Source organism: Ochlerotatus camptorhynchus, unplaced genomic scaffold (assembly GCF_037179485.1).
Source record: "Ochlerotatus camptorhynchus isolate MF236.1 unplaced genomic scaffold, CSIRO-AGI_Acam_v1.1 ptg000370l, whole genome shotgun sequence".
Classification (NCBI taxonomy): Eukaryota; Metazoa; Arthropoda; class Insecta; order Diptera; family Culicidae; genus Ochlerotatus; species Ochlerotatus camptorhynchus.
In genome coordinates this window covers 3,686,117-3,704,971 of record NW_027040858.1, presented here as the reverse complement: position 1 = coordinate 3,704,971, position 18,855 = coordinate 3,686,117, and the positions used below count along the sequence as shown (strand labels likewise).

Here is an 18,855-nt window from a genome sequence, read left to right as displayed (position 1 = left end):
GCACTTTTAGAGCCGTTTTTTTTTCCAAAATTGAAGGACAGCTGTACGCTCAATTTTGAGATACACTGTACATGCATTTAGATTAACATCCGAAGTTCCTCCTTTTTCGCATATTCTGCACAAAAGATACGTTCTAAGCCCCGCCTCAAACAGGATTTCGCGCAGTTTTTATTAATGGAGCGGAGCCTAGAAATGTATATTTTGTGTAGAATATGTAAAGATGGAAGGACATCCGACGTTAATCTAATAGCAGATAGAGAGTTACCAGACATGTTTTGCAGTGTCAGGTACTCTATTTTGTAGTCTGTGAGGTGGAAATCACAAATCGAGTGTCATCAAAATACATGGCATGTTGAGCGATTGAGCTCGCGAGAGAGAGAGCTTTCTCTCACTTTTTTTTTGCTCTCTGGGTAAAGCGCCATACAAAGCATGAAAACACTAAGAAATTTCGCAAACTTCAAAACATGCATAGGCGTAGCCAGAGGGGGGCATGGGAGTGGACAGTGGGAGGCGACTGCCCCCTAAACTCAGGAACGCAAAGGCTTTCGGGGAAATGGCGTTTGGTGAAATGGCATTCGGCCAAATTTCCCTTGAAAACATGTATTGTCCTTTTCTGTGGCGTGTGGATTTTCACCAAGGTCAACTCCGCACACCAATCTTGGCTCATCTTTTTTGTTAGTGTACCGCAAGTGTGCCGCATATGTACCGATTGTGCCGGCCATAGAGCAAGCTGCGATTGTTTGTAAAATACTCAACCGGGCAACTGGGTACTTTCACATTGGATGTGGTTACTAGCCCATGGGAACTGATCGGACCTGATTCTACATGTATCTGATCGGTTGTAGATGATGCTCAAATTCATAGTATTCGTTCGCCTCAATCGGATGATGACGCGGGATAAGGCAGGTGCGCGCAATTTTCCTGTGTTCATAGGATAATTAAAGTCCTGTGTATTAAGATTTAATGCCTTCAAAGGCAGACGAGAAACCTAGCCTTTCGTGATGTGAAAAGCAACGGTCTATCAACGGCCGAAAAGAGTTGAAACCGGTGGAGAACATTGTTGGAGACCGAATATAGAGAATGATGAGTATGACTTCTGTAGTTTGTTTTGTGTGAACTAGTTAACGAAACTAGTTAAAAAAAATAACCAAATGGAACACAGACTTAGGCTAAGAGTTATTTAAAAATGTTCCATCTGTCAAATTTAAGTGAAAAATCACGAAACGGACTACAGCATAAGTCATTTACAGATTATCACACTCGCTATCACCTCAAAATTGATGCAACAAAGAGACTGCTAGATTTCTTTTTCTGTTGAAGTCGAGCAACTTCGCAGGGGTCTCTACGCACTTATTTTGTACCAACTTTTTCTCTAGGTGCCTCAAGTGTGCCGCAACTGTGCCGGCAGTGCCGAGAGCGCCAGTCATCGGTCTGACTTTGTTTGTTTGTTAATAATAGCATCTTTGGCAACCCGGTATTTTGACAGCTCAAATATTTTGTTTTGCTTGTTGAAATCCAAGTGCGAGAGAATAATATCGGGAATACACCGATCGGAACCGAGACACGGAACTGGAATGAATGCTTTATGCTGATGGATGATGGAATAGCAGATGTAGTAACAGCAACCGTCGTGGAGCGAAAAATAACAACTAAGCATCACGACGAGAAGCTCGAGGTCGGATGGTAATTCTGGTAGCTACTTGACATTGACATAGAGGTAACTCTAAGACCAGAAGGTCCCGAAGAAACGAGCTCAACTTTTTGGCTCAGCTCTGGTACTCTCTTCGGTCCCAAGCTAATCGATTCACCCCTCGAAACATAAGAAAATCCACGAACCCCTCATTTTATCTGTCAAACTTTCATACCGAATCAAAGCAAACATAGTCTAGTACTAGAATTTCGACTACAATGGGGTAAGTTAATCAATTTGCTTGGGACCAATAGGCTAGGCAAGTAGTGAGCCAATCTACAATCGTTAGTTTTCATCGGTTGACATTGGTCCGTAGTCAGCTGTTCTCTACAATGAAATAACGGATGCAGTCCAGATGAGAGGAACTGTTGATAGGTTATTATTTATGGGTAACTGCCTCCGGGGAAGTATTTGTCGATGATTAGAGCAATAAAACAATAATTTTCAGCGCAGCTGCGATTGCCCTTGTTTTGGTATACTTGGTGGCCGGAATGTGTCTCGTGTTGAAAGAAGTTCTGCTTCGGACAGGCATTAAAATTACGCTAAATGTGTTTCGGGAAATCTTACTCGCTTGTGGTTTCCAAAAGTTGGATTGTGTTAGCAACAAACAAATTTTTGGCCGCATGCGCACTGCGCAGGCACATCAGAGATAATGCAGTGTTGCCAGTTACTTTAAAAATCATAAAAATTCTAAGCATGGGTGCCAAACAGTGCTAATTAATGAGCCCAGGTGTGCCCAAATCTGTTTTTGGCATACTGTGTGGAGTGACCAACCCGAGGACCAACCCCTAGGTCTGCACCTACAAACAAATGTTCAATCATTTGTCTCTCTTTCTTCCGTCACTTCATTGGTCTTTCTTTCAAGCTTCGGTGAAGTGGATGAGTGAAAGAGTGGATGAGTGAAAGAGCGCTCGACTTTGATAGTTTCGTCTTTAATGGAAAGCATCAACCGGGGTTTCATGACTATATGACAGAACATAAAAATATATATTAATGGCCGTGTGCTCCAACTCGGATTAACTTTTAATACAGTCCCTGTTTGAATGATCTGCAAAATATTAGCTTAAAGTTGCGTTGATTAACTCTGATGAAAGCAGACGGATATCCATCTTCGGGACGGATATCCAAAACGGGACATAACACATACTAAACAAATTGAAAGAGCGGTGATAAAGTGTTCGTGAAAGGGATTGAAAGCCATCATGAGATTTCGTTTCAACTCGAAAATCGACGTTACTTTCATTGAAAGCGGCGAACAAAGGAACGACGAGAAAATCCACAGTCAGCCCTTCGTTCTAAGCGTGCTTCTTTTTCATTTTCGTTTCGTGCTGATGCGTGGGACACGTTGTATGAAAGAAACAAAACTCGAGTTCATTTAGAGCTTCGAACAGATTTACACAGATTTACGAACCGTTCTATTGAAGAATTTATCCAAAGAGTAATTCTACGCCAAATGACAAACCGATCCGACACGACCTTCTCCGATTTGCACGAAAATTTGCATAATCGTTTGTTATGGTTAAAGACTGTAATCAAAAAAAAAGTGAGACACATAAAAATGGTCACCCAAAATTCATTTTAAGTTTGATTTTCTTCAAACTTCAGGGAATAAAACACAAAATGCCCGGACCATCACCTTGACACCACTTATAAGATGTTGGGCTTTTACCCACTGTTTTATCAAAGCCAGCTTGTTATCCAACACCTTAGGTGTTTTACGAAGTCTGGCCTTCATGATGGCCCAAAACATCTCAATCGGACGAAGTTCCGGCGAGTTCGATGGGTTGACGCCTCCGTGAGGGTAGGAGTTGCTTCTTTAGACACTCGTCCCGGTAGATTTGCCCGTTGATGGTATCCGTCGTGATGTACGACTGGCTTAACTTGCCGCACCCACAGATGGCCTTCCAAAGCAAGAACTTATTGGTAAATTTGTCTACCTTCTTCTGGCAACGTAAACCTCCTGAACCGGTAACTGATTTGTGTCCGCATTGATGTAAATTTTGTCGTCCATCACGACTGTTCTGTTTGTTGTTCCGGTTCGGTGCCTTACGGACCGTGTAGACGTGGATACCGGCACGTTTTATCGTTTTTTGGACAAACCAGTTGGAAAGTTGGATTCGGCCGATGCTTGAACAGACTCAACACCTTCCTGTTCTTCACCGGGTCAGCTGTTTTCGGTTTTCTGCCGCAGCCTGCTTGCCGCTGGTTCGCCTGGGTTTTCTTGAATGACTTAAACACCCGAGAAATGGTCGAATCATGAAATTCCAGGTGTTTTTCGATCCATCTGTGGGATGCAGTTGGATTTTCCACGACGACGCACAAGATGTTTTTGGCGGATCTGCTCTTGCTCCGATGCCATCTCGATAACCACTAGACACATTGTGATGAAATTCTGTCAGGGTAAACATTACGCTCTTAGCTAGTTTCAGTCTAAATTTCATCAAGTTTTACCAAAACGCTAAAGTTACTAAATAATCAATGTGTCTCACTTTTTTCTAGTACAGTCTTTAATCATTTACATTTGAGCTAAACTTCGGTCATTTTGAGTCCATGTGTATACTTTTCCAGGAATGCATTCATTTTTTTCCAACAACTTTATCTCAGACGCCATTTTGATTGGAAGTCACGTTTTTGAAAATTATTGAATCCGTCATTAAGACTTTTTTGCAAGACTGAAATTGGCCGAATTTCAGCTCAAAGTAGATCGAATAAAAAAAATCATTTTTATTTTCGTTTTTTGGCCTGCATCGCTCCAAAACACGCTCTGATGAGACAATGGAACCTTACCCCCAAGCTCCTCCCCTGATCCTATCATTCGACAATGTACCTCTCTAACCTCGAGTAAGCCGCGAGTATTCGGCCCAACTCCTACTAGACAAAGAATTAAGGGAATTTTGTTACAAACAAAGAACAATGAACTATCGGCTCCGTAAAGCTAACGCGATTGAGCCTAGCAAATAAACGAACTAGTTAAAAAAATAAAAATCGCTCCAAAACATCAACCTCGTTAAACGTCACTAACGCAATGCCTACTCTTTTTTTCGGCTTTTCACCTTAACAGCTACCGCGACCCGTGCTCGGCCAGTTTGAACGAGGACGACAACCACACGATCAAGTTGGTCGGCAATGCCCAGCGGAAGGCCGTCACCCTGGCCAAGACCTGCGAGAATACCAACGAGCTGCGCGAGTGCCGTGCCCCCAAGGACTGGTCCATCCTGGCCCTACAGAACTCTCGAACCGGCAAGTCGCACTACCTGGTCATCTGCAAGTGCCCAACGCACTTCCGACTTGGTAAGCGCCATATTTCAATACGCAAAACAAAACTCGGTTGTCTTACCAAAACATTTTTCGTTTGCTTACAGAGGGTCCACTCGCTCACGATCAGCCCACGTATGCCGGTCTGCCCGGAATCAACGTGTACGGTATGCTGTGCGTCCCACCGGAGACCTACGCTCCGAAGCCACTGAAGACGCCCAGCTCCCAGTCGATCTACAACAAGTGGAAGGTCCGACCGTCGCCAGTTTCCTCCTACCGATCGTTCCAGAATGCCACCATGACGACGGCGGACGCAGAGTGAAGAAACGAACCCGTCAACCCCGCCTACTAGGCGGTAGGCAGAGTTAGAACACGCACACACACACACAACTAAACTAAATACAATTTAACTGAGAGTTAGCTTCATTCTCGACAGCCAAACCGATTAGTCTTCGTGATTAGTATTTATTATATTTTTTGTATTTATTGCATGAAGAGTATTTATTTTATTCGGAAACAAAAAACTTCCACAGAGTTGGAATCTATCGTTTATTTTCGGTTCGGAGAGTTGAACGTATGGGTCTTTAGTTTGCCACAAAGAGGGAAAGTGTACGGCATGACGATCAAGTCTTCCGACAATTTTATGATAACCCAAACGGTCCATAGGAGAACGCTACGAATGTTGCGAACATTTGTACTGCGCTTTCCAGTCGATTGAAATGACTACATTTTTTAAAAAATAAAGACCTTAATTAGTCATCCTCTTGGGTGGGTCGCTTTGGTGAGTAGCTTTTTCGCAAGGTGCTCGCATAATTCACAGCAGGCCAGGAACGCAAGACGATGATTAATTAACGGAAACCCCTTTTTTAATGGAACGAAAAACCACTGTTATTAGTTTTAGAGGGAAAAGTTATCTCACACGCACATGTGAAAACGAAAACAAACGAGTGTACGACAAGAGAAAAAAAATAAGAATTGCACCTTAATAATCGCTCACATCTCTTCTTTCCGCTTCCACCACACGGCGAAGCAGGCGTCGACGAGGTCTGCAATATTTAAAAACAGCAGGCCTTGCTCGTAGATCAAGCACCCACCCCCCGTTCCCGCCTTTATTCTGCAAGTCGAGTGACGTCAAGTCGAATCGACTTTTTGGTTCAGTCACAGGTGTGTCACAAGACTCGCAGAATAAAGGGAACCACCTTTTCGCACACCATTGTTGTTTCTCTGTCATGTTTAATAAGCACTCAACGCCATCTGCAACCCAGGGTAACACAGATGTCAATGAAAGTAAAAATCCCGCAAAAAGTAAAGATTAATCTTAGACTACATACACAGCACAACAGCGCTCCGCCCTTTGTGTCCTCCTACAGCGGACGAGGAGGGAGCGCTCCGGTATCACTTTCAAGAAAATTGGCTTGATCTCTCGCCCGGAGGTGGAGGTGGAAAGAAAACAAAGCATCCAGCTAAAGTATAGTAAACAATGAAGAAAATGAGAGTCACTTACTCACTCGAAACCCGCACACACGCACAAACATAATAATAGTAGAGAGCCAACGTAAGGAATAGCTGAGCGCACAAGCGAGTTATTACTTTATTATAGAAGGGCAAAAGAGTTTAGTTTCATTTTAAACCATTTCCATTTACTGTAATTGCAGAGTAGAAAGAAGAAAAGGAGAAGATGAAATTTTTAGATATGAATCAAAGTTGGCGAAGAGCAAGAAAGCTCATCTGTCCGTCATCCAGAGTGCAGCACTCCCGTCAAACCTGTATCAAAATGAACTGTAATTCCAATCAAGCAATCGAACTGAACCTAATTAATCATGAGAAAATTATAATGTTAACAAATGAAGCTCCTCAAATTGCACCCAACCACTCATGAAGATGAGTAATTTTCTAAATTGCGAAGTTTGACGTGTAAAGCTAAACACTTCCGCCACAATTAAAAACCATACGAAAATTGCGAAATCATTAGTTAAGCCCTAAAAAGTGAAGGAAATGAGAGAGGAAACTCTGTTGTAAATATGTTTCAACCCGCCTATCTCTCCCTTGTTCTCGCACCCCAATTTTCCTACACCTATGTACTCTCCGAAATCCCAAAACCGGAAAGTGCCCTGTCCAAAATTAAAGAGAAGAAAACAACCGATAATTGTACTTTTTAATCATTAGTTTTTTTTAACATTAAAACACACATACATACATAAGTACGCGCAAGCTAACGATATTAAATTATAACTCTCCTAGCGAGCGCAATTATTATCCTAATAACTACAATTTGAGAAAAATCAAACAAACAGTAGCCGGAGAAAATGCAACCGCAATCCATAAACTGACAGTGAAGGAAAATAAAACCTGCACACAAATGATGTGTATAATTTAAAGAAAATTAAAGTCAAAATCGAGTTTCACTTTTAATCACAATACTCCTCCCTCTGGCACCACCCCATCACCATCGGAACCGAGCAGCGCATCAATTCGGCTTCGTTCAATAGTGAAAACGCATCAAAACGAGCCGTACGGAAATTGCGGTCTACGGTTTTTGAACTCGCTAAATAGGCTCAATGCGCATAATACAACGGGCGGTCATGAACTTGCGGAGCAGTTGAATCAATAATTAAAGCGATATGTAGGACCACGAGTGAACCATCCGAATTAGTGTTTGGTCGACTGAACTCTCCTGTCCGATCGTCTTCGGGTAGCGGATTTTAAATTACATCGAAAGTTCAGTGCCATGATGCCACCAATACAATGTTTCACCGCTGCAAAAACAAATTGTTCGTCGTCCAGCTTCAAGTTTAGGAACCGGCACCGCCTTTTTTAGAAGATCTGCTGTTTGAAGATGACTGCCAACGTGCTCCAACTTGATAATCTTCTCTTCTCGAACAAAGTGATGTCGGATATCGATATGCTTACTGCGGGGTGAATATCCGACTTCTTTTTCAGCAAGGTGAATCGCACTTCGGTTGTCGCAAAAGTGTCGTGATAGTAGAGAGTTATGGAAAGACGACTACTTCTGTCGAAGGATAATTAGAAGAATGATTTATTTAACTTCAAACTCAAACTCATGGCTACTACGATCTAACAAATCTTAATAGAGCTACTACGATCTCGGTTTGCTCGTTCTTGACACCCCTCCTCAAACTGACCGTGGGAAAACTCCGATACTCGAACAGTGCTTCCGGAACGGCATCGTCGAAAAACCTTTCGTCAACAAGTCAGCTTGCTGCTCACCCGTTGGAATGTAGCGAACTTCAAGTTTCTTCGAAGCTACACACTTCCGCACAAAATGTATCTTGACGTCGGTGTGCTTCAAACGCTTCGAAGGTCCGGCTGATTCCATGATAACAATGGTTGATTGATTATCTTCATATAAAAGTGGCGGCTGCGGTTCGAGCCCCCCCCAAATCCTTCAAGACCTTGCCGATCCAAATGGCCTCGCACGCTGCGTCTGCTAGAGCGGAACATTCCGCTTCGGTCGACGACAAGGATACGGTGCTCTGCTTCCTGGTACTCCAACAGACTGTGACTCCGTACAGCTAGAACAGGATTCCCGAAACCGAACGCCTGTCGTTGATATCCGTAGCCCAGTTCGCGTCCGCATAGCCAGTCACTTGCCGGATGGGACCGGTCGACCGATCGTACACCAGTCCGTGGTCAGCTGTCCCCTGCAGATACCGCAAAATCCGCTTGGCGTGCACCCAGTGATCTTCGGCTGGATTTCTCTGGAACTGACTGAAGTAATTAACCGCTGCGCTGAGATCTGGTCTGGACGTCACCATCAAATAGGTGAGGCAACCTATCAGCTCACGGTATGGCTTCTCCAGCTTCTCGTCCGTGTCGTTCTTCACAAGTTGCAGACCCGCTTCCATGGGAGTTAATACGGGCTTGCATTTCTCCATTTCGAATCGCTTCAGGATCGATTTCTGACTTAGTCGCATTCGTCCCGACAACACGTCCCGGTTAATCTTCAATCCCAGGAACATCTTCGCTTCGCCCATGTCCTGCATCGAGAACTCCGACTTCAGCAGTTTCTTGATGGTACCGATGACACCCAAGGAACGAGAGATGACGAGGATATCATCGACATACAGCAGCAGGAACACCTTCTCACCATCACGCTCACATACGTACAGGCAGCTGTCACTCTCGGACCTACGAAAACCGATCCGGGTTGCAAACTCGTGATGCCTGCTTCAAACCGTAGATGGATTTGTTTACCTTACAGACTCGATCCCCCTCCTCAAATCCTGGAGGTTGGCGCATGTAGATCTCCTCCGATAGATGACCGTTTAAGAACGCCGTCCGGACGTCCATCTGGTGGATCCGCAAATTCTCCTGGTTTGCCAATCCCAGCACCATTCGAACCGTCGACATCTTCACCACCGGAGCGTAGGTTTCAGAGTAATCATATCCATACCGCTGCGTGAATCCTTTGGCAACCAATCTCGCCTTGTGCTTGTCTTCGTTGCCATCCGGCGTCATCTTTAGCTTGAACACCCATTTGCAATCCACCGGTTTTCGTCCCGACGGTAGATCCACCAGCTCCCAGGTATTGTTTTCAGCTAGTGATTTCAGTTCGTCCTCAATGGCTTCACGCCACCGCGGCCAATCCTCTCGCGACTTCATCCCTTCAATGGTGTCCGGTAGGTTTTGCACGTAAATCTCCGCATTCAACGCGTACGCCAGGCACTAGTAGTCGCCCAACTTTGCCGGGGCCTTCCGTACACGTACGCTTCATCTCGGGTTAACCTCTTCTTCTTCATCATCATTTCTTTCACCAGTGTTTCATCGTTGTCGTCATCCTGGTCGTCGTTTGGAGGATCAACTTGTTCATTTGCTGGCTCAATTGTAACTACTGGTTCATCTGGGACCACCGCCTGCGATTTCGGTCGGGTCCGAACCGGTTGGGCTTCGTCATCTTTGACATTTTTCACAGGTTCTTCGCTGGTCGACGTATACCTTGATTCATTCACGATGACGTCACGAGCAAGAAACAACTTCTGCTTGTGGCTGTCCCACAAACGATACCCGTTCGTACCGTAGCCCACGAAGTAACATACCTGGCTACGATCGCTTCTCCTTGGGACTGAAGCTGTAGGCCTTGCTCTCCCAGATGCGGAGTTTGGACACGTCTGGTTTGTGCCCGTACCACATCTCGTACGGCGTCTTCTTGTTCAACGCCATTGTCAGTTCAAAGTTGTAGAGAAATACTGAGGTTTGAAAGCGTTTATTAATGAGTGCTTCAAAGAAATCAGTATGCTCTGCAAGATCTGAACTATGATCCCGACAATTCAGTATGGGAAGCTTTACGGAACAATGAAATCTACGTATTATAATAATTCTGTTGATTTCTACGTTCACCTGCGGCCACTTCAAACGATTTCAACGGTTATGTCACAAATGTGCCAACGCACTAACTATCTTTTTGTATTCTTTGTATTTAGAGTTCACCAATTTCTTTTTAATCCGAAAACAATTAAATCACTTTTAAATAGACGAAACCAAGCTCCTTTTCTATCCGTTTGACGTTTATGCTGCAGTCCCGTAGCAATGGGCACTCCCGTTACGATCGGTCGGCAGTGCAGCCAACTCCACGGCTGCTGCGTCGACATCCTCCCCCGGGTGCATCTTGGGATACGTGAAGACTGCACTTCTAGAGCCTACATCCAGCAGAGCAAGCTTTGCCGCTGGTCTACGTAGAATGCCTCCGGATGTTTGCACCTTAGCTTGTCGAACTCTACCGTCGGCGCCTACGAACGTCTGAACTACCCGTCCACGCATCCAGTTGTTGCGCTCGCTGTCGTTGACTATCAGCACCAAGTCACCTTCTTGTAGTGGCCGAACCTCCGCGAACCACTTCGATTGTCTCCGTATCACTGGCAGGTACTCCACAGTCCAGCGATACCAGAAACGGTCCAGCTTTAGCTGGATTTGATCCCACATATCCTTCAAACGATGCTGTGGCTGACCTGGTACTACATTCGGTTGATTTGCACCGCTTGAGCTTCCCATTAAAAAATGGTTCGGTGTCAATGCTTCTGACTCCGCAGAGTCCAGGGGCAGGTAGGTCAGAGGCCTTGAATTTACGATGCTTTCCGCTTCCACAACCAGTGTTTGTAATCCCTCATCATCCAACTTCCCCTCAGAATACGCATCCATCATGGCTTTCTTGACAGACTGCACAAGTCGTTCCCAAGCGCCTCCCATGTGTGGGGCACCGGGAGGTATGAAGGTCCATCTTGTCGATGAATTGGTAAACGATGATGACAGTCCCTGGCTTATCTGCTCCCGCAGCAGGCGTTCAGCTCCCTGGAAGTTGGTCCCGTTATCGCTGATGAATTCTATCGGTGAACCACGCCGTCCAACAAAGCGCCGCACACAGGATATACACGAAGACGTCGACAAACTGAATGCTACCTCCAGGTGTACCGCACGCACTGTGAGGCACGTAAATAGTGCAATCCATCTCTTGACGCTGGATCTCCCGACTTTCACTAGCAGTGGCCCGAAGTAGTCCAATGCCACGTGACTGAACGGCCGTGCGTGAATGGCCAGTCGTGCTGGTGGCAACGGTGCCATTGGCGGGATATTTGGATGCGCCTTGCGTAGTATGCACATCATACAGGAACGTGCGAAATTCTTAACTAGCGAACGGAGTTTCGAAATAGCAAATACTTGCCGAATCTCGTTCACGATAGTTTCCGTGTTGGCATGACGATATTTTCGATGGTACTTCTCGACTACCAGTCTAGTTACCCAGTGTTCTCTGGGCAGAATCACTGGATAGCACATGTCATAACTGATGCCTTTAGCTGCTCCAATCCTACCGTATTGTCGTAGCAATCCGTCCTCGTCGATCACTGGAACCAATTCATAGATCCTACTGCTCTTATCTAGTGGCTTCTTTTCGTTAACCGGCAGGCCTTCGTTCCGCTGGAGTATGTTCTTCTCGTCAGGATACGATTCCCATTGAACAAGCTTCAAGATGGTAACTTCTGCTGCAAGGAGTTCGTGCTGCTCCAGTTGTCCTTTTCTTATTGGCTGTTTCTTGGCAGCGTTGCGCAGAAAGCGTAGAACGTAGGCTAGAGTGCGGTGTAGTCGATCCCATGACGAAAACCTTTCATAATCGATGATCCGCTCGACCGCAGCATGGTGCAACACCGATGCTCGAATCTCTTCTGTGGTGTTCATGGACGGTGGTAATGTACTTGGCCAGTCCTGCTCAGGTCTATGTAAGAACTTTGGTCCGTCATACCACTTGCTCTCGTCCGAAAAATACGGACCGCATCCCCATTTGGTCGCTTCGTCGGCGGAGTTGAAACGCGACCGTATCCACTTCCATTCCGCAGCATTCGTGTTTTCCAGTATTTCTCCCACTCGGTGGGCTACGAAGGGCTTGAAATTACGAGGGTCCGATCGTATCCAGTGCCATACTGTGGTAGAGTCTGTCCATAGAACTCTCTTTTCTACCCGAATCGTGTGGTTTTCCTGCACAAATTTCAAAACGCGCGTTCCGAGAACACAGGCTTGAAGCTCAAGCCTCGGAATCGACATGGGCTTGAGAGGGGCAACTTTAGCTTTACCAGCAACCAGTGCACAGCGTATCACTCCGTCTCCATCCTTGGCGCGCAGGTAAACGGCACATGAATACGCCGTAGGGCTTGCATCGACGAAAACATGTAGTTGCGCTCCTCGATAGGTATCTTCTGTAGCTCGTGGAAAGTAGCATCTCGGGACTTTGACAGTCGATACAAATTTAATCATCTCAACCCATCTTCTCCAGCGGTCGTAGGCAGCATCCCCAATAGCTTCGTCCCAATCGGTTCCCGCTCGCCACAAATCCTGAATCAGAACTTTACCGTGTATCAGGAACGGAGCAAGTAGCCCAAGCGGATCGAACAGTGTCATTACGCAGCGAAGCACCTGTCGTTTGGTTGGCACGTTACCGCTTGCGATGAGATCTCGCACCTCGTCGCTCATACGAGTAGAAAAGCACAAGTCGTCCGTAGAAGGCTTCCACAGCATGCCCAAGACCCGTTCCGTTGATTCGCCAACTCCCATGTACAGATTCTTGCATTCGACTGCCTTGGTCTCTCCCAGATGCCGTAAGATTTCATCGCAGTTAGAGTTCCAGTTACGTAGGTGGAATCCTCCGTTCCGGTGTACATGTCGCACTTCTTCCGCTACCTTCTTCGCTTCTTCAACGGTTCCGAAACTATCTAAATAATCGTCAACATAGTGGCTGCGTAGGATACCTTCTGCGGCACGTGGGAACTGATCCGCATGCTCCTTTGCGTTCAAGTTCTTGACGAACTGTGCCGATGCAGGTGAACAGGTTGCACCAAAGGTCGCAACGTCCATGATAAACACCTCCAGTGGCTGCGTTTTATCCTTCCGGTACAAGAAGCAGAGTGCGCACTTATCTTCCTCTCGCATAAATATTTGGTGGAACATCTCCTTTATATCTGCGTTTACCGCCACCCAGAACTGACGGAATCGAAATAAGACCGCTGGCAACGCCGTGAGCTGATCCGGGCCCTTAAGCAGCATACTATTTAATGAGACGCCACCAACCTTCGCCGAAGCATCCCAAATAACGCGCACTTTTCCGGGTTTGTTAGGATTGGTTACCACGCCCAACGGCAAATACCACGTTCTTCCTGGGTCCGCTTTCTGCAATTCCTCTGGCATCGCTCGGTGGGCGTAACCTTTGTTTTGATATTCTTGGATTTGCCGATGGAAGTTTTCGTTCAACGCAGGATCCCGTTCTAGTTTACGCTCGAGGCATTGCATCCTACGCACAGCCATGGCATAGCTGTTGGGAAGATTGATGTCGTCCTGCTTCCAAATCAGTCCCGTTTCGAAGTGCGCTCCGATACGCCTTGTAGTTTGCTCCAATAACCGCTGTGCGCGTTCCTCTTCCTTGTTGAAACTGGCTTGGACCGGTATCGCTCCGTTTGCTTCCACTGCGAAAAACTGCTTGATCGTTTCATGCAACTCGCTGCTGGTTTCACACTCACACACATGAAAGCTGTAGCCTTCGGTTAGCCGCTCCTTCTGCTGCCCGTACACACACCAACCCAATCGAGTCTTCACTGCAGACGGACCTGTTCCGTCCCCTTCGCGTACCTTCAGAGGCAACGCCAACCGCAAATTGTCGAGGCCGATGAGAATTTTTGGAACCGCCCCCTGGTAACTCTGCACTGGAAGTTGCCTCAGGTACGGATGTTGCTCAGCAGCTTGGTCGTAATCGAAACTCTGACTCGGTAGGTTTAGATTTCCCACTGTCCGCGCATTGGCCAGTTTGAACTGCCGTTTCTGTCCTACTCCGGATATTACAACCGTCACTACCTGTGAGTTTTTCTCCACCCGAGAGGTGTTCCCGGTCCAGCGCAGACAAAGTGGTTGCGATCTTCCCCTTACTCCTAGCTGAGCTACTAGTCCACCTTCGATGAGCGTCAGCGATGATCCTTCATCCAAGAACGCGAAGGTATTCACGCGTCCTGAGCTGCCATGGAGCGTAACGGGAATAATTCTGAAGAGAACGCTCGAGTCGAAAAAGCTATGTGTGTAATTTTCAGCTACCCTGGGAATCGACTGCACCGGTGATCTTCCATGTAGTAACGGATGGTGGCGGTACTGGCAACCACTCACGTTGCACCGACTTTCGCTGCGACAGGAGCGTTTCCCATGTCCGAAAAGGCAGATTTGACAAACCCCCAACGATCGGATTCGCCTCCAGCGTTCGTCTACGCTGAGCGATTTGAATGCTTCGCATTCCCGCATCTTGTGGCCTGTCTTGTTGCAGTTGATGCATTCACCAGGTTTCGTTACTTTCATCGACGACGCTGGTAGTCCTATGTCAGTAACATGAGAGTTCACGTAATCCTTCGTCTTACCGCCGCTCTTCTTATGATCCGGTTCGTACATCACCACGCTCGTTGCATCTTGCACCACACCAGTCATATAGTCTACAAAGGTCTTCAAGTTTACTCCGTTGAGCCCCCGTTTGTAAGCAGTCCACATCATTTTCTGATCCGCCGGCAACTTGTTGACGAGTTCTTGGAGTAGCGTTGGGTTCGCCAGATGATCATGCTGGTCAGCCGCTTCGATGTGGTCGCAAAGTTCCTGCACCGCTAACCCGTATTCAATCAATCCCTGCAGCCTGTCAGATCAAGTAGAGGGAATCGACCGAACTTTATGTAAAAGGGCATTACTGAGGACTTCCGGACGACCATACCGCAATCGAAGAGCTTCGATGACGTGTGGTACCGCTGATGGCAGGACAAGACGATTGCGAACACTTTCCAACGCGTGCCCCTTCAAGCTCCGCTGGAGTCGAACCATGTTTTCACCATCGTTGTATCCGCACGCTCGGGTGGTGTATTCATAGTTTGAAATAAATATAGGCCAATCAGCAGGATCGCCCGAGAAGATAGGGAGATCTCGAGCCAGGGACTGCCGTGCTGCTAATTGCTGTTGAGTTGGATAACCAGCTGGACGAAACTGGTCATTTACCGAGGGGAAGTGGACATTACGATTATGGTTTGGACGATGGAGGCCAGGATTACAATTATCATTACCAGAGCGCGCGAGAAGCCGACGCAGCTGCTCTTCGATATTATCATTTGAGTACGCTTGTTCATTAAGCTGCTGCTCAGGATATTGGGTCGGAAATGAAGACAAAGTCGGAAAAGCATCGTATTTACTTGTATCATAGGGAAAGGCTTGACGCTTACCTGGTTCAACCGGTTCCGATTGCTTCTGCTTTGGAATCGCACCTAACGGTCTTACCTGTAGCGGGGTAGACGTATTCACCCGTTGGCTTTGAGTCATCGATTGGAAGCTATGCCGATTTGGAACTCTTGACGTACACACAGATGGCTGCTGCTCTGATCCTGCGAGATGCATGCTTTCAATCCGCCGCTTGCAGATTTCCAATTGTTCCATCAAAGCAACCATTTGATCCTGCGTCGGGTTGAGCTGTTGTTGACATCCGTTCAAACGAGATTCCAATTCCCGCACTGCTTTCACCAAGTCATTGTTTGGGGTACGATTCATTGCTGGATTCGAGATTTGCTGCTGAATTCGCGATGCACGACGTAAGTTTTCCTCATCACCTACGGCACCTTCTTCGACATCCGCGCTGTCCCTGATCCAATCCTGGATTCGAATACGTTCCTGTTCGTTCACTTGGCTTCTGCTATCTTCCTCCGCAATCAAATCGTCCACCAACTGCTGCTGTTCCTCGAGAAACTTCTTTTGGAGCTCAATTTCTACTCGCTGCCTCACCAATGTCTGTCGCTCTTTCAGACAAGAAAGATTGTTGGCCGTAATTGATGTTCTTGGCCAGATATTCGTGAGTACTTGCGGGATCACTGGTTCGGCCGGATTGGGGGGTTCTGGTGGTTCCGTGGGAACTAATGGTTCGGTAGGTATTAGTGGCTCGGTCGGTCCTACCGACTGTTGGCACGTATAGCAGACCCAAGCACGATCAGCTACGGAATCTGTGACGCCCGCACAAGAAAAATGAAACCATGCATCACATTCGTCGCATTGGACGAAATCATCCGCCGAATCTGGCCTCTCGCAAGCCACGCAGCTGCCTCTATCCGGTGGGGTGGCCATCTTGATTTCTTTGAAGAATGTCGGTTCAAACTTGTAGAGAAATACTGAGGTTTGAAAGCGTTTATTAATGAGTGCTTCAAAGAAATCAGTATGCTCTGCAAGATCTGAACTATGATCCCGACAATTCAGTATGGGAAGCTTTACGGAACAATGAAATCTACGTATTATAATAATTCTGTTGATTTCTACGTTCACCTGCGGCCACTTCAAACGATTTCAACGGTTATGTCACAAATGTGCCAACGCACTAGCTATCTTTTTGTATTCTTTGTATTTAGAGTTCACCAATTTCTTTTTAATCCGAAAACAATTAAATCACTATTAAATAGACGAAACCAAGCTCCTTTTCTATCCGTTTGACGTTTATGCTGCAGTCCCGTAGCAATGGGCACTCTCGTTACGATCGGTCGGCAGTGCAGCCAACTCCACGGCTGCTGCGTCGACAGCCATCGTCGGGCTCCAATTGACGATGTACACCGCCGCTTGAACTGCTTCGCCCCAAAGCTTCTTCGGTAGGCGAGAATCTTGAACCATCGTCCGGTTCAAACGCTCGCTTCCGCCGTTTTGCTGTAGCGTGTATGAAACGGTGTACTCCACTAGCATTCCACGGTCTCGGCAATACTGCTGTAACTCGTTGCCGACGTATTTTCCACCGTTGTCGCACCTAAGGCGACGGACCTTGCTGTCGAAATGCCCCTCAGCCATGCTCGCGTACTGCTTGAAGTCCTCCAGTACCTCATTTTTCGCCGCAAGGATGTATACGGCGCTAAAATGGGTAAAATCGTCGGTGAATGTAACGAAATACCTTTTTCCGTTCCAAAGGCTTGTTGGATCCCGGAACTGGTACGTCTCCAAAAGGCTGTCTCGCATGCTTCCCAAGCACACAAGGTTCGCACACTTCGTTGTCTTGAAATGCGTCCTTCCCCGAGCAAAGCTGAAGATCAAATTGAAATCAAAATTTGTTGTTATGATGTAACTTATTTTGAATACTCTAGTTGATCTCATTTTGGTTGACTTAACGGTTAACACAGCAAAATTGAGAGCAAATTTTTACACTGTGGAAGCAAACGGAAAACTAATCCTGCTTTCAATGAAATCAATTTGATTACTCTTTTTGCATTCATAATGTTTAACTGAATATGGGCCTGGCATAAATGGTTAGCATCCATGCTTCTCACGCTGAAAGACTGAAAAGTTGAATAAGTCAAATCTCACCCCGGACAAGTCAGGGATGACCTAAAATGTGTTAAACAAAACAAATAAATAATAATCATTAGTTAAACAACAGATGAACTTAAATTAAATTTTAAACAAGACGTTAAAGGGTGATACGGTCAAAATTTGGTCAATATCAACTTGACGTATTTCTTTCAATTTTGCATTTAAAAAACCTGAACACCCCTCATTTTGAAGGTGTGTGTGTGTAGAATGTTGCTCCTATTTTGATTTTGGAATTCACTCTTCAGTTGTCAAAATGCCGTCCAAGCAAGAAGAGCAGCGTATCAAAATTTTGCTCGCGCATCGCGAAAATCCGAGCTACTCGCACGCAAAGTTGGCAAAATCACTAAAAGTTGCCAAATCAACCGTTACAAATGTAATTAAAGTGTTTGGGGAACGTTTGTCGACAGCCAGGAAGTCTGGATCGGGGGGAAATCGAAAACCGGAAGCCGCTGAGACGACAAAGAGAGTTGCCGGTAGTTTCATGCGAAACCCTAACCTCTCTCTCCGAGATGCCGCAAATAAGCTGGGTGTATCGTCTACAACCGTGCATCGAGCCAAAAAACGAGCCGGACTATCGACTTACAAGAAGGTAGTGACTCCAAATCGCGATGATAAACAAAATACGACGGCCAAAGCGCGATCCCGGAGGCTGTACACGACGATGCTGACGAAGTTTGACTGCGTGGTAATGGACGACGAAACCTACGTCAAAGCCGACTACAAGCAGCTTCCGGGATAGGAGTTTTATACGGCAAAAGGAAGGGGAAAGGTAGCAGATGTTTTCAAGCACATGAAACTGTCAAAGTTCGCAAAGAAATATCTGGTTTGGCAAGCCATGTGTACCTGTGGCTTGAAAAGCAGCATTTTCATAGCTTCCGGGACTGTCAACCAAGAAATTTACGTGAAAGAGTGTTTGAATAAACGTCTGCTGCCTTTCCTGAAGAAACACGGTTGTTCCGTACTGTTTTGGCCGGATTTGGCATCTTGCCATTACGGTAAAAAGGCCATGGAGTGGTACGCCGCCAACAACGTGCAGGTGGTTCCCAAGGACAAGAACCCTCCCA

General features: G+C 46.3%; 2 protein-coding genes across 2 annotated transcripts in view; one reads left to right on the top strand and one right to left on the bottom strand.

Moving 5' to 3' along the window:
• Positions 1-7,287, top strand: part of dsx-c73A (doublesex cognate 73A) — a 275,770-nt gene extending 268,483 nt beyond the window's left edge. The window contains exons 4-5 of the mRNA XM_065232572.1: positions 4,752-4,981; positions 5,053-7,287. Of these exons, the coding sequence (XP_065088644.1) occupies positions 4,752-4,981; positions 5,053-5,267 (445 nt within the window). The 3' untranslated portion in view covers positions 5,268-7,287. The remainder of the gene's footprint in view (positions 1-4,751; positions 4,982-5,052) is intronic.
• Positions 7,288-10,471: 3,184 nt separating this feature from the next.
• On the bottom strand, positions 10,472-16,570 carry LOC135710053 (uncharacterized). Its single transcript, XM_065232503.1, has 3 exons — positions 15,682-16,570; positions 15,160-15,274; positions 10,472-15,107 (listed from the first exon to the last, which is right to left on the bottom strand). The coding sequence occupies exons 1-3, from the start codon at positions 16,568-16,570 to the stop codon at positions 10,472-10,474; spliced, it is 5,640 nt and encodes a 1,879-aa protein (XP_065088575.1).
• Positions 16,571-18,855: the final 2,285 nt, after the last annotated feature.